Here is a 17150-nt window from a genome sequence, read left to right as displayed (position 1 = left end):
GGAAACCTGGTTCCAACACCCTTCGCTGCTACCTCAGGTGAGATCTCAGTCCGTACTCTGCGGACTGTTGCCAAAAGGGCCAATAGCTATGGGATTTATTTGGCTAATAACTCTTCTGAACCTGGATCAGGGCCCAATAAGCCAACACTAGGTTATCCTCAAACTTGGCGATATTCAAAGGAAGTTTGGCTGGTATTAAGGGTCATGTTGGATTTCGAGAAGAGGATCATTGATGACTTATATTAAATTGGCTAGATTGAAGTTGGATATGGAGGGAAAAATAGTTGAGTTATATTTATTTCAATAGGGGCTTCTACATTGGCTATATAATTAGGACCCATGTTAGTACCAGAATAAACATTAGTATTTCCTTTATTATTGGTTCCCACAGTGGGACCGACATTACTGCTAGATTTAACACCTACCATGGTAAATCATTGGGGTTGGGTGGATTTGAAATTTGAGGAACTAATCGAAGATGGACAAGATTTAGAACCCAAACATGGGTTATGGTGGGTGACCCTAATTTGTTGACTATGTGAAAGGCATAATCCAACAAGAAACTAAGGGAAATGACCTCTCAATATTTGTGAGTGGCACTTGATAAGTGTTATGGTGTTGGGACAAGGTTGAATGTAAAAGGCCAAAGGGTTGAAGAATTGAATGAAATTAAAAATTAATAGGAAAAAAATATGTGTAGTGGTGCAATGTGGTTTCCTATACAAGTTCTTACACAAATATAATTTAAGCAGTATCGTCGTATAAAAAAATATTACTTTAGCCCAAAAGATAAACTATGCCACAAACAATTCTTAAACTACATTTTAGTATGTCCTTCTAAGCAACCTAGATACTAGATTATGAGGACCAACAAAAAGGTTGAGTGAAGGTATAAAGAGGTGTGGTTCCTTTCAACAACCACTACATATAAGGTGGTTCAAGAATGGACACTAACATTATCTAATGGGGGCAAGAGAATCTTAGTTTTTAGGTGCGATTTTTGGACCCAGATTCTTGATCAAGAGTTGGGAGCCTCAATGGGAACCACCTCTATCCATAATCTAATCCTTATCCCCTTCACTAGTTTCTTCTATGCATCAATTTGTTACCACAGGATGGTCAAGGATTTCAAGTTCCCTGTAGAAAACTTCTATTTTTCAATATATAATGATCAATGGGTGTTTTTTGGATTCCTATCCCACTAATACTAACCTAACTGATAAATTATTTTGACTCCCAAGTGGTCTTTATCAATGTGTTAGATTAAGGTTGAATTTAGATGCTTGACTTAGGTTCATGAACCAAGAGTTTTAACTTATTGGTGTGTGGGTGTGTGCAGGTGCATGTGTTATACAACTTGAAATTAACTTACTTTCCATTCAAATTAAAGATGACAAACTTCATAAAATAATAAAGAAATTGTTGTGATTGAATATAAATCAATCATTGACCACAAGTGATTTACTACCCAACTCAGGAGGGTTTCATGTAATGAAAAGGTGGTAAGCATGAGAATAAATGAGGATATAATGAGTAGAGAATAAATAAAGAGTGGATGCAGAATTTTATTTGATATCATATAAACAACTTTATACAATGGTTACAGTAATGAAATAATATTCTAGGGTTGTAAATTGACCTCAAATAGATCTACCATAAATGGGGCTCAAAAGATCAAATCATGGGGAGATTAATACTATTCAAAATATGGTTTTCCTTAATCTAAATCTCTAACATATATGCAACTGATTATATCTATAAAACAATGCTAATAGGGGTTTATGTAGCCTAGTATACTATACTACAAATATATCCCTCTGAAACCAAACTTGGTGGAGAAATACTAAACATTGTCAAAGGGGTTTCTTTCTTCCTCCTAGGGTTTAGAAGGTGGAAATATCAAGCCTTATTGACTTGTTATTGATTGGAGGGATCCAAATACCATACAACCAATAAATAACCTTAAAACATAGAAACAAATTTGGAAACTTTTGGAAATTTTTACCAATGCAGATAACTGACTTGGAAGTGTGTTGACTAGTGCATAAAGTAGCGAATTTAGTGCATTGATCAATGTAGAAAATAGGTCAAGAGCCTTGTTGACCAATGTAGAAATGAGTTCAAAATTTGTATTTACTTTCTCACGAACTTATTTTATGGGGTTTGTTATGGATATGAAATCTATCGTTGTTTGAGATGTGGCCCAAAAAACACTCCACAAAGGAAAAGAAAGGGCACTAAATTTATAAAAAACACCAAAAATGCAAGCTTGCTGAAAGAGGAAAAAGAGAGAAATCTTACAAACTTCAACTCAATACTTGAAATGTTTAGCTATGCAATGGATTCACCATATATTAGACGTCTTGTTGCATAAGGGTTAGGAAAAATGGGGATTTAGAGATAAACCTTGAGAGTGGCACATACTAATGTTTGAAAATGAGAAATGAATTTAACCATGTTGTGAGCGATACAATTATTAAATAATTATATTATAAACAAGTAATATCTAATTACCATGTTAGTGAAACATAACTAGACAATTGAATAAGGCACAAGTAAGACTAACAATAAGAATACAAACTAGACTAAAAAATGGCTAGCAATTGTACTTAAAAAAAAAAGAGTTTTAGAGAAAGTTTAAGAGATCAATTCCTACACATATAGGTAAAATATGGGATTATAAGAAAATTAAGAAGGATATACTAATGATCCATCTAAGTTTGAATAATATATTAGTTGGTTAACTAGTCGTTAAAAATATGATTTTAACTAATCTCTAAAACTATTAATCTTAATGTTACTAATAAAAAATAGTCTAAATATTTTTTCTTGTTTATGTTTAATGATAATAATCCAATCTATAAGTATATTTTGATCCTTTCTTATCTTTGTAAGTAGTAATGTATAATAATGTTGTTTGTAAGTACTAATGTATAATAATGTTGTATAATAAAATACATGTTATAAAAATTGTATTAATAGTCCAATCAATCACTGCAATGAGTTGGAGAAAAAAGAACCTCCCAATATAAAAGCAAAGCATTAATAATTCAACTAAAAATTCCAAATATCTTTAAGCATTAGTAACTCAACTAAAAATTCCCTTTTTATAAACCTTCCTAATCATGATGCGAAAGGTTTTAAAGATATTAAATTTGATTTGTTCATTAATTTTGTGAATGTTAATGATATTTTTCATTATAACTATAAAACAAAATTAACTTTTAAAACAATTAAAATAAAATTTATCATATTTTTTAATTAAATTAAAAAACATATTTAACTTTTAAAACAATTATGGAATAATATAGTGAATTACTAAAAACAATGAATCAATACCTCACACCACTCACATGCATAGTTCTGCCTAGTGATTAGTGGTAGTGATTAGTGGTTGTGCTTCTCACTAAGAGAGTCATGACAATCCTTCCCACTAATTGGTGACTATCACGACTAAGATGTTAGTCACCAAATCCCACGGGTAAAAGTCACATCTCTAATTTTCTCGAATGCCCATTTTGGAAAGCCTAGATGGTGTAAATACTATTTATTTACCCTTTATAACATGTGTATATATTTTATATAATCCTAAATCTTGCATAAGTAGCAGGTTCATGAGTCACCAAACATTTTTTAATATAATGCATGAGTTATTATTATTTACATTATTGTATTCTTTCAAAGTCGATTTCCTGAGATGGTCCCAGCTCTATAGTACCACCGAGCAAAGACTTCTAGAACATGAATGCTAAACTTCACAATCAAATACAAAATTAAATGATTTTTTCTTAAAATATTATATGAAGAGCTGAAAGAATATAAACAATAAAAAAAAGGGAAAGGATTGTAAGTGTCTATCCTAAGCAAAATGGAAAGAAATCAAAGGAAATTCAACTTTTTAGGGTTGCCTTCTACAATCTTCAAACACTATTAAACTTTGGTTATGGGATTCTATTGGCATTCAGTCAACCTGCATAAGCGTTCCACACTCATGGGTTTATAGGAGAGTGTTGGAATTTCCAAGAATAGTTAACCATGGCGAAGCACGTAATATACCATGTAAATGTTATGTATATACCTTTTATAGCATGTATATATCCTTTTATATAATCCTAAATTCTGCCATAGGTAGCAGGTTCATGAGTCACCAAACCTTTTTGAATACTATGCATATGTGCTATTATTATTCACATTATGGTATTTTTTGAAATTCCACTAACTTAAAAGGTGTTCCCAGCTCTATAGCACAGAGAAAGAGTTATAGAACATCAATTTTAAAGTTTATAATCAAATACAAAACTAAATTATTTTTTCTTAAAATATAATGTCCTAAGAAAAATGCCAAAAAAGGAAAGCAAATTCATCTTTCTAAGGTACCTTCTACAATCTTGAAACACTACTAAACTTTGGCTGTGGGATTCTATTGTCATGTAGTCCAAAACTGCATAATCGTTCCACTCTTACGTGTTATAGGAGATTGCTCGAATTTTCCAGAATAGTTAACCATGGCGAAGCACGTTTTTCTGAGATTAACCACCTTTCTTGTTTAACTATAAATAACAACTTCTTCTTAAGCGCTTGTTTTTCAACTATATACCTAACAACTTCTTTAATAGTGATAGAAATATGACAAAGGATTTATAAATCATTAAGAGCGTAGAATTATTCACAAATATTTTAAAATAGAAATATTATAAAATATTTATAGAAGGCATTATAAAAGAATAGATTTTGCACCAATGTTTCATTATTATGGCGTCTCACTTAATTGAGTAGTGGTTCCTGCGTTATAATGGTATTTTTCATATATTAATTTTTATTTTATTTTATTTTAAATATTTTTTTTGATAAAATTTAAATATTTTGGTTATATTTGAATGTATAATTTGAGTAAGTTTAGTGATAAAGACTGTTTTTTTTCAAAGAGGATACTCATCAAATTTAAATTTTGATTTTTTATTTCATAGATAATAAGATCTAATACATTAATTTAGTGTTTAGTTTGGTCGTAACTATAAAAAAATATTTTTAATTTTACTGAGAATATTTTTATTTGTACATATTATCACCATTTCACTAAATAGTATACCTTTTTCATAAATTAGCTTATAATTAGTCTATGTAGTTGGGGACACGAAACTTGTGCCATACAACTAGAACTAATTTAAACATAATTATAAAATTAAATTATTATTATTAAATTTATTTATTTTTCAATTAAATTAAACAATAATTTTTTTACCCATTTAAATTATAAAAAAATTTATTATTATTTTTTTTTTTTTTAATTTATATTAACATAAATTAAACAATGATTTATTTACCTTTCTTCTCTTTTCAATTTCCAAATCCTTAATAGAATAGAAACTTAACTACTGATTACATATATAACTTTCAAGTACTATCTTGGTAATATTCATTCAAACTTAATATGCTTGTTTATATACTCGCTTGAAACATTAGAATACGAAGCTAGCTATCATATTGTGATTTCTTATTATATCTATATATTTAACATGTCTACATTACAGTCAAGCCTTGATCACATTCTTGGATTTTGTTATTTTGTTAAATAATGTCTATTTATTTTTTATTAATTTACTATAACATATTGCATTAGTTCTCTTTCATAAAAAAATTGCGATTTAAAATTTTATAAAGAGGATGAGGAGGTGGAGGAGGTGGTATATATATCTATAGAATGTTTATCAGTACTTCTTTTCATTATGAGGATGATATTTTAAGTAAGATGATTTAGTATAGATTTGGCAACCAATTTAATCTCGTGAGAAGATTGGTTCGGCCTTAATAATAATCCATATAGTGGGACTAGATCCATGATTATGGGGTAAATCCACTAGTTGTAGTTTTGGCATAGTAAATAACCAACAGTCCACAAAACCATCCACCTTCGGGAATTAACCCCATGACCCTTGGGTAATGTAACTTTTATATATATATATATATATATATATATATATATATAACCATCCACCTTCGGGAATTAACCCCATGACCCTTGGGTAATGTAGCTTTATATATATATATATATATATATATATATATATATAATTTTTATAGGCACTTCTTCTCATTCTCAAGATGATATTTTATGTAAGGTATTTTATTATAGTTTTTCCAACCAATTTAATCCAGTGAGAACATTGAGTAAGGCCTAATAATAATCCATATAGTGGGACTTGACCCCAAGATTATGGTGCAAACCCATTAGTTGTAGTTATGGCACGCTAACTTTATGGGGACATTGAGTGAGTCCCAATTACCAATAATCCACAAAGCCATTCATCTTGGGAACTTAACCCCATGACCCTTGGGTAATATGTGGAGTTGTAGTTTTTGAACATTAAGTGAGGCTTAATAATAATCAATATTGTTGGACTTGACCCCATGATTCTAGGGTAAATCCATTAGTTGTAGTTTTGGCACCCTAGTTTGATGGGGACATTGAGTGAGTCCCAATAACCAACAATCCCCAAAGAAAACCATCTTGGGACTTAACCCCATGACCCTAGTGTAAAGAAGCCACTTATAGTTTTTGTAACTTAACTTAGCGAAGACATATTTTTGATACCCAATAATCCAAAAAGGTAACCATCCTATGGAGTTGACTCCATAACCTCTTGCTTGTAGTTCATGAGACTCAACTACCATAACTTTAAAGCAAGATTGAAATTGTTAATACATTATAAACACCTCACTATATAATCATTTAAAAAATTTATATGTAAAAATTAAACCTGTATGAAAAGGATTACAACAGTTTCTTCCCATTATTTAAACTACACTCAATTATTATAATTTTATATATTTATTTCTATTATAATAATTTTATTTTAAAATTTTAGTTATAAAAATATAAATTCTTACAACATTAGAAACAAAAATTGCTCAATGACAAACCTGTTGCATATTTAATTACTTCAACTTGCTACGTGAATAGATATCGTGAAATTGGAAAGTATGTGAGGACAAATGCTAAGGACAAGCTTTAACAAATGCCATTGACACTTCCTTGAAGACATAAATTTATATGAAGCGTGTGTTGGAACGAAGAAGCAAATTAATAAGCAACGATCAAATCAAGAAACGTGACGAGCCACAGCTTGGCCATTATTAGGTAACGTTGCTCGTCCTTTTATGGTCATGGTACACAGAAACAATGTCATCCTTCGTATATACATTCGAGCTAACCGGAGTAATTAAATCATGAACGTGTGGGGTATATAATCTCCAATGATCATGAACGTAATCATAGAATTTGCCCAGATCTTTGTAAAATTATTAAAGTTGGGGAATGTTGGGGGGCCAACTACTGTATCCACGGAATCACTGAGATACTGCTCCTTAGATTGGAGTCATCCAACATGTATATGACGTCGTTTGTGGAATTTTTATAGCAAATTTGGTGAAATGTAACATTCAGACGAGAAAACACAATGCGTACAGTTGTCAGCAGAGAAACGGAAGGAAGGAAAAGTGAGGAAATTTATAACGAGGCCGCTATTCTAGTTTTCCATTTTTTGCAAAATAAATTGTGTGATCTGCTTCTATCAAGCACCTTTTTAAAGAGTTTGTTCTGGTTATAGAATATACTCATGTTGTAAATTCGAGTTATTTTTTATGGTTAACTGGAATGGTAGTTATTTTTTTGGATTTGGTTTAAATTTTAGTTTAAATTCTATAGGATGAGTTATAATGAATTGATAAATAGTGTTGTCCCTCTATTGTTTTGGTGTAACAGAAAACCTCTTTATGGTACCAGGTTGCATTTCCCTGAGTTGTCTTTGAGGCCCGATGTTGGAAGAATCATTGCACTTCTATGGAATTCGTAATTTCCAACCTGGGGATCCTAGTTACTGGTTTGGAACGTTTACCAACAACTGTGAGTTTTGGTGTAATGGAAAACCTCTTCATGGTATCGGAGCCTCGACCCAGGTTCAATTCCCCTGAGTTGCGTTTGAAACGGGGTGTTGGACGAATCTGCGCACCTCTATGGAATCTGTAATTTCCACCTTGGGGATCCTAGTTACTGATTTGGAATGTTTACCAACACCTGCATGTTTTGGTGTAACGTAAAACCTCTTCATGGTATTAGAGCCTCGACCCAGGTTCAATTCCCCCGAGTTGTCTTTGAGGGGGGGTGTTGAAAGAATCACCGCACCTCTATGGAATCTGTAATTTCCACCCTGGGGATCCTAGTTACTCGTTTGAAATGTTTACCAACACCTACGGGTTTTGGTGTAACAGAAAACCCCTTCATGGTATCAGAGCCTGGACCTAGGTTTGATTCCCCTGAATTGCGTTTGAGGGGGGGTGTTGGAAGAATCACCGCACCTCTATGGAATCCATAATTTCCACCCTTGGGATTTGGTGTAACGGAAAACCTCTTCACTTGGGTCCAGGCTCTGATACCATGAAGAGGTTTTCTGTTACACCAAAACCCGCAGGTGTTGTTAAACATTCCAAACCAAGAACTAGGATCCCCAAGATGGAAATTACAGATTCCATAGAGGTGCAATGATTCTTCCAACACCCCACCTCAAACACAACTCGAGGGAATCGAACCTGGGTCGAGACTGTGATACCATGAAAAGGTTTTCCATTACACCAAAACCCGCAGGTGTTGGTAAACGTTTCAAACCAGTAACTAGGATCCCCACGGTGGAAATTACGGATTCTATAGAGGTGCGGTGATTCTTCCAACACCAGGTTTAATTCCCTCGAGTTGCGTTTGAGGGAGCGTGTTGAATGAATCACTGCACCTCTATGGAATCCTTAATTTCCACCCTCGGGATTAGTCATTGGTTTGGAAAGTTTACCAACACCTGCGGGTTTCGGTATAACGGAAAACCTCTTCATGGTATTAGACCTCGACCTAGGGTCGATTCCCCCGAGTTGTGTTTGAGAGGGGGGTGTTGGAAGAATCACCGCACTCTATGGAATTTGTAATTTCCACCCTCGGTATCCTAGTTACTAGTATGTAACGTTTACCAAAACCTGCGGGTTTTGGTGTAACAGAAAACCTCTTCATGGTATCAAAGCCTGGACCCAGGTTCAATTCCCCCAAGTTGCGTTTGAGTGGAGGTGTTGGAAGAATCACCGCACCTCTATGGAATCTGTAATTTCCACCCTGGGGATCCTAGTTACTGGTTTGGAACATTTACCAACACCTACGGGTTTTGATGTAACGGAAATCCTTTTCATGGTATCGGAGCCTAGATCCAGGTTCGATTCCCCTGAGTTGCGTTTGAGGGGGGGTGTTGGAAGAATCACCGCACCTCTATGGAATCCATAATTTCCACCCTAGAGATCCTAGTTACTGGTTTGGAATGTTTACCAACACCTACAGGTTTTCGTGTAACGGAAAACCTCTTCATGGTATCGAAGCCTGGATCGAGGTTTGATTCCCCCGAGTTGTGTTTGAGGGGGGGTGTTGGAAGAATCACCGCACCGCTATGGAATCCGTAATTTCCACCCTGGGAATCTTAGTTATTGGTTTGGAATGTTTACGAATACCTCCGGGTTTTGGTGTAATGGGAAACCTCTTCATGGTATCGGAGCCTGGACCGAGGTTCGATTCCCCCGAGTTGCATTTGAGGGGGGGTGTTGGAAGAATCACCGCACCTTTATGGAATTTGTAATTTCCACCTTGGAGATCCTAGTTACTCGTTTGGAATGTTTACCAACACCTACAGGTTTTGGTGTGAAAAACCTCTTCATGGTATCGGAGCTTAGACCCAAGGTCAATTCCCCCGAGTTGCGTTTGAGGGGGGGTGTTGGAAGAATCACCAAACCTCTATTGAATCCATAATTTCCAGCTTGGGGATCCTAGTTATTTGTTTGGAACGTTTACCAACACTTGCGGGTTTTGATGTAATGAAAAACCTCTTCATGGTATCAGAGCCTGGACCCAGGTTCGATTCCCCCGAGTTGCATTTGAGGGGGGGCGTTGGAAGAATCACCACACCTCTATGGAATCCGTAATTTCCACCTTGGGGATCCTACTTATTGGTTTGGAACGTTTACCATGAAGAGGTTTTCTATTACACCAAAACCCGCAAGTGTTGGTAAACGTTCCAAACCAGTGACTAGGATCCCCAGGTTGGAAATTACGGATTCCATAGAGGTGTGGTCATTCTTCCAACACCCCCCCTTAAACGCAACTTGAGGGAATCGACCCTGGGTCCAGAGTCCGATACCGTGAAGAGGTTTTCCATTACACCAAAACTCGCAGGTGTTGGTAAATGTTCCTAACCAATAACTAGGATCCCTAGGGTGGAAATTACGGATTCCATAGAGGTGCAGTGATTCTTCCAACATATTATGTCTATAAATATTGTTGTATTGAATTTGAGACTTATAGATATATAAATTGGTTGAATACCTATAATCTTTTTTTTTTTTTGGTAAGTGAGCACCCAGAGGGATTTGAACCAGTGACCTGTCATAAGGAGTGCCTTTGCACCCATTCACCATTAATCCAAAGCCCCGTGGCCCTTGAATACCTTTAACTTAACTTTAACCAAAAATTTATTAAAAAATTAATTAATTTCTTGTACAACTGCTAATAAATCTGATAGATCTTTTGCTAACTTAAGGGGTCATGTGATTAGAATTCTCCACATTTCCTAATTAATGGAAGCCCTTGGGTATATCAAGCAGACCTTATATATGATTGTGCTAGAGATAGAATTTACACACCAACTTTGCAAATATTAAAATTTGGGAATGTTGGGGGACCGACCTAAAAAATCCAACGGATGAATTAGCGATGGTTCCGTCCATTTTTTAATCCTTGACAGCGGCTGTAGAATTTTCGTCGCGAGTTTGGTGAGACGTAATAGTCACTCAGAAAAACACCATAACAGTGAAACGAAGGAAACGTAAGAAAATTGACAATATGGACGCTCGGATTTTGGTTATTTTGGCTTTGCGTAAAACAGGAAGACATGTGAGCAGGGAGTTTGTAAAGTTTTAAAGAGCATCGTTGATAGTTGGTATTTGCGTGCTCAAGGTTCTTACTGATCAGTAACTTCCGAGCTCTATACTGCCGGTTTTTCTTTCTCAAATTTCCAGGCAGAAAAATACCGCCGCGAAACATTAGGAGAAGCGGTCTGAGGCGAAAAACTGTAGAACTCCTTCGAAAGTATAAACGTTAATAGATACAGACCAGCAGATCAGTTGGTAAGTTCCCGCCAACAACTCTACTGTCCTCGTCAACCCATCCTTCTCACTATATAAATCTTCCACCCACTACAGTTAATACAGCATGAAGGAGAGCTGCTGCCCTTAATCACGGAACCATACTTATCCTTTTTCTCCCTGGCCTTTCTTTAAGTAATTACAGTGGGACAACAGGCGATACTCTCTCCTCCTGCTACAAATCTGACATCGGTTCTTGGTTAGTTATCGTTATGGTTTCTGAATGGGTTCCACTATTATGAATTGTTTGATCTAAAAATCCCTGTATTTTGCATTTGATCCTCTCGCTTACCATAAATTGGCTGCAACCAAGACATTCTGTGGCTGGTGGAATCCATGAGTTTAGCTTTATATTGATCTAGAGGGATCTGTCAGACCACAGGAAGCAACAGCACAGAGGCCAAGGTCTGTAGCTTCTCCTTATTGTTTCCCTTAATGCAATACGTGCCTTGTACAGGTGGAGAAATATACAGTAAACTGAATATGCAACCTTTTGTACTCTGACATGTGTTCTCAGAAAATGAACCCTTGCCTTAAGTTGTGAGTGATCCAGGGAATAATATCTGTCTGATTGTATATGGAGGGTGGGTTCTGGATTATTGCAATTATTGTTTACCCCGATGGAATTTGTTATTTACTGTTTTCTATTAGAAAAAGTTTTGCCTTCTCCATGAAGAAAATTACTTCTGGGCATTGAAAATGCTGGAGTATCTTTGTGGGGATGAATTTTCCTGATTTTGTCTTGGCCTTTTTCCATTTGTATGTTTTTGGAAATGATCCATTATAACTCATTAATGATAAAGATCGAGAGAAAGAAACAAAATGAGATCTGAACTTCCTCACGGTTCAGTTTGGCTTTAATCTTTCTATGTTTTATTATCAGCAACAATCTCCTCTAGCTTGGTTACAAAGCAGCTAATCCTTGCAAGTGCAATGAAAATTATGCAGTTTGGCTTTAATCTTTCTATGTTTAATAATCAAAACAGTCTCCTCTAGCTAGGTTACAAAGCAGCTAATCCTGGCAAGTGCAATGAAAGTTATGCTGCTGCTTTATGTCAAATTGGCATAGAGGTATCTGAACTTTTGATAAATGGAAAGTGGCTAGCCTATTTAAACGCAATTAGACTATACTTCTTCATCCTTATGTCAAACACTAAATTAATACTCATGTCCTGTAATTATGTGTGAACAATATCGTTTATTCAACACATACATTGAAGAGATATCAATTTTTTGAAACTGCCAATCTGTGTAGTTACATCGTGCTTAATGTACTTCATAGAGCAATAAGATTAAGAATGTTTTTTCTGTCTACCTAACTTGATGTTATGTTTGCTGAATCAGGACTGAACAATATGGGCAGGGCTCCTTGTTGCGACGAGAACGGACTGAAGAAAGGTCCCTGGACACCGGAGGAGGATCAAAAGCTTGTGGACTACATACAGAAGCATGGTCATGGGAGTTGGCGAGCCTTACCCAAGAATGCAGGTGCAATTCAAAGATTCTCTACTTTTTGAACTATGTTAGAAAGAATGCAGGTGCAATTCCAAGATTATCTGATTTCTGAACTAAGCTATGAATACTGAATGATTAACATATTTTCATTTAAATTTTAGAAAACCTAAGATGTGGATATTACCCAGAAGTTTTAAGATAAAGAATGCAGGTGCAATTTAAAGATTATCAGATTTTTGGACTCAGTTATATAGAGTGAATAATTAAGATAAATTCATCTTAATTTTAGGTAACCTAAGGTGTTGGTGATATACGGAAGTTACCCAGAAGTTTTAACAATTTAGATTAGGACCTTAACTAATACACCACAGCATGACTTTGAAAGGTCAATCATGAAGCTATCCACTTTTACCATTGATGGTGTGCCCAGAAAACCTGTCTGAGGTTATGCACAAAGACAAGTTAGATGTAATGGAGATCTTCTAGGGCAATGAAGAATTCATTAGCGATCCTTCACTTTTTATGAGCATCGGTACACCTCACATACAGTTTATGTGTCCAATTTCTATGAATGGGTACCCTTCTGAATTAGGCCTTGCGAAGTTCTATCGTTGTTTACCGTGTCAAAATTTGTGATGTTTCTATGTTGCAGGGTTGCTTAGGTGTGGCAAAAGTTGCAGGCTTCGATGGACCAACTATTTGAGGCCTGATATAAAGCGGGGAAAGTTTTCTTTTGACGAAGAACAGACAATTCTCCAACTCCATGCAATTCTTGGAAACAAGTAATCTCTCAACAAACCTTGATGCGTCTCATGTACTTTTATAACTCACGATGTTTGGGATTGATTAGCCTGCTGGAATTTTAATGTTATATTCAATGTTCAGGTGGTCTGCAATAGCTGCTCATCTGCCGGGCAGAACAGACAACGAGATCAAGAACTACTGGAACACGCATTTGAAGAAACGATTGCTTCAAATGGGAATCGATCCAATGACTCATAGACCACGGACAGACCTCTTTGCTGCTTCCCAGATATCTCAATATTTTGCTTCTCTGACACAGTGGGAGAATGCAAGAATGGAGGCTGAAGCACGATGGCTTAGAGATTACATGAAGCTTGCTGCATATAGGTCTTCATCCAATATAATGAATGCTGAAAATGGAAATATGAACCAGCTAGACCTAAATCTGCTAAGATCTGCTGCTGCATGCAGATTTGATGACCCGGCTGTTGCTCTGGGTTCTCATGTTTGGGCCCAACAGCAGCCTGTATCAGTACTGGCACTTAATTCTCAGAACATGGATCAACATTTGGTTCAAGGCTCAAACAGATGCTCAGGGAGCTATAGCGTTCCAGATCAGTCTGGAAATGTGGAGGGACTGGCACTGCACCAAGATCACCAGGGGTCTGTTACTCACTTTTTAGATAACATGTGCTCCTTAGCCCTTGGCTGTGCTTACTCCGCCCCTAATTTGCAGTTGGGTCAAGGTGCCATTGCACCTCCAAGCGATTCCTGCATAACTGATGATGCTCGGAAGGAAACAAGTCATGTTTTCAATGGTGAAAACAATCTAAAATTGAACGAGAGCGACAAAATGAAGTCATATCAAGACGAATATGGCCATAATTTGCTGCCTTGCACCCTGCAAGGACCAACGATTAATACAAAAGAAGAAATGTCTGATCATAACACTAATTTCCTGTGGCCAGACCACAAGTCCAATTCACTCCCGGCTTTGATACCAGCCTGTGGCTCTCCCAGATCAAATCTTTTCAGTGGCCCTAGTGACCTAGGTTCTAATGAAAGCAGTTCTTCAATGATTAACAACAACAACAACGGTAACTATGGAGGATCACTGGTTCCAGCTGAGCTCTTGCTAGACTTTACAGAGAATTCAACTATGACCAAGCCAAATGGTACACTTGGATTGCCAGCAGGCAACACCCATCTCTGGTCGGACTTGAATACTGAAGACGGAAGAGACTACTGGAGCAATATGCTAAAGTTAGTCGATACAATTCCTGCAGGCCTCGAGCATATCATCAGACCAGTACAGTCAGAATAGGTTCAATTTTTTTCGTATTATTCATTCGTTGCAGGAAAACTGTCATACTTGAACTGTTGTGCCATATTTTTGTACTTTTCCTGATTTCCACAACACATTCTGAATGCTATATTCTATGATTTGTTTGCAGTATATGAACGTCATGGGAGCCTGATCCTTGTGGGATCTCTGTATATATCAAAAAAGCCGTCTGCTGAAACTATACAGGACCATAGATACATGATGCCCTTCTTCAACATTTCAGATTTAATTGATTCTGGCGTGAATTTTTATATGTTTTACAGCTACAAGAGATGTAATTAGAATTTCCAGCGTCGATATTTGTCGAATTTCCAGTGTCGATATTTGTCCAAGTAGAATGAGGGACATATTCATTATTCCTAATGTTCATATTAATTATTAGCTACAGCGAGTGAGGGACATATTCATTGCTCTATGATCAGTGTATTTTTGTGTGCCATTTTTAATGGAGTTGATTAACATATATATATATATATATATATAGCTAGTCATTATTCAATAGACCAGTGCTATCTGGAAATACAGTGCTCAACACTTGAGCAGTCATTGTATGTGTGATTCGCAAAGAGCTTATTTACATGCATAAAATTGCTCATTCCTTACTGTCACAACATTATTTCGAAATGCAAATCAATAGAATTTTGAATTATTAAAGATTAATACATTTGTATTTTATTATATATTAGTTATAAATAAAAAGCATACTTATTCTATATAGAAATACGTAATTTAATGTTCGTTCACTTTGTTATGGGACGAAATTGGTCTTGCAATGCTAGCTTTATATAAATCTTGAATATAAATCATTTATCTTATTTTGGAATTTATTAAATAGATAGATAGAATAGTTAAAATAATCATTAAAAATTTAAAAATTATATGTCAGTAAATTTATATATAATTGTTGTAAGTTTACTGTGTATATGAGAAATTGTAAGTTTAAAATCAGAAACACTTTATATATTTATTTCTAAATTTTAGGAGCCAACTATCTTAAAAGAAATAGCTAAGAAAATATGAATGGATTATTCCAATATATAATATTAATTTTAATTCTGAGATTGAATTATTATTATTATAAAATTATAATTATATATATATATAATTTAAATTTATTATTTTTTAATTGATTATTTTTGTAATTTAATATTATAGTTTTATAGGAAATTATATAATATAAAATTAAAATTTATATAAAAATATTTAATATATTTAATTTAATAATAGTCATATATATTATAATGTATTTGTGTAAATAGTTTAGATTGAATGGTGGAAAATGAAGTGATTTTTAGCATTGCTGATATTTAATTTATTTAAGAAATTCAATAAGAGTTATGGTGGCATTTTGAGCTATTGTTTTGCACTTAGATAGATTATATTAAATAATTTTCTGACCTATGTATACATAAGCCCATACATATGTCTTTTTTTCTTATGAGAATCTCTGTTGTGGAAAAACATGAAGAACTAGCTAGTATCACTTCAACCATTCTAGGTAATATTGATATTTTTACGTCTTCATTGTTTCAATTAATATATGATCTTTCTACTTTACTTGAAATTTATCAATGCTATAGCATAATGTATAGCATAATGAAGTATTGGTAAATAGATATTTTTTTATGTACTTAGTTAGTGTACAAATTTAAAATAAAAGATATTAACTTTACAATTTGTTTAGTTTCCAATGCCTATCATAGTAAAAATATTTCGATATCATATACATATATATGTACTTATTTAATTAAAAAAACAATATAGGTAAAAAATAATACTTTGGTAGCTTTTCTATTAATATATTATTATAAAATAAAATAGAATTTATATAATATATGTTATTGTTTATAACTAACTTTTAAAAATATAAATATTATTTATATTGAAATTTTAATTTTGTATATCATTATTTTTTTATATAAAGCTAATTTAATTATATTTTAAATTTTGTTAATTAGTAATTCCATTTAAACTCTATCTATATATAATATAATATAGTATAGTATTAATATTAATATAATATAATATAATATAGTATTAATATTATTTAATAATAAATATTAATAAATATTTAATTTACAAACTTCAACAAATTATTTTTCAATATTATTTATTATTAATGGTTTTAATATTTCAAAATACAACTTTTTTATATATAAAAATATAAATTCATAATCTAAATATAGTAGTATTTGTTAGAAGTTAAATGGCAACCTTTATTTATTTAAAAATATATTTTATTTAACAATTATTTATTTAAAACTAAATTTTATTTATATATAATAATATTAAGACTTTTAAATTTTATTGGTAAAAATAATTGTTAAAGTAAAAATTATATATAAAACAATAAATTGCACACATGTTATGAAGTAGTTAAATA

General features: G+C 33.8%; 1 protein-coding gene across 1 annotated transcript; it reads left to right on the top strand.

Moving 5' to 3' along the window:
• Positions 1-11300: 11300 nt before the first annotated feature.
• LOC149253504 (uncharacterized) lies at positions 11301-15238 on the top strand. Its single transcript, XM_089456848.1, has 5 exons — positions 11301-11628; positions 12568-12711; positions 13331-13460; positions 13564-14746; positions 14877-15238. The coding sequence occupies exons 2-4, from the start codon at positions 12579-12581 to the stop codon at positions 14744-14746; spliced, it is 1446 nt and encodes a 481-aa protein (XP_089312974.1). The 5' UTR covers positions 11301-11628; positions 12568-12578; the 3' UTR covers positions 14877-15238.
• Positions 15239-17150: the final 1912 nt, after the last annotated feature.

Source organism: Pinus tabuliformis, chromosome 7 (assembly GCF_031772625.1).
Source record: "Pinus tabuliformis cultivar Carrire ecotype Pingquan chromosome 7, CPIR1, whole genome shotgun sequence".
NCBI classification, from domain to species: Eukaryota; Viridiplantae; Streptophyta; class Pinopsida; order Pinales; family Pinaceae; genus Pinus; species Pinus tabuliformis.
This window is presented reverse-complemented; position numbering and strand designations above follow the sequence as displayed.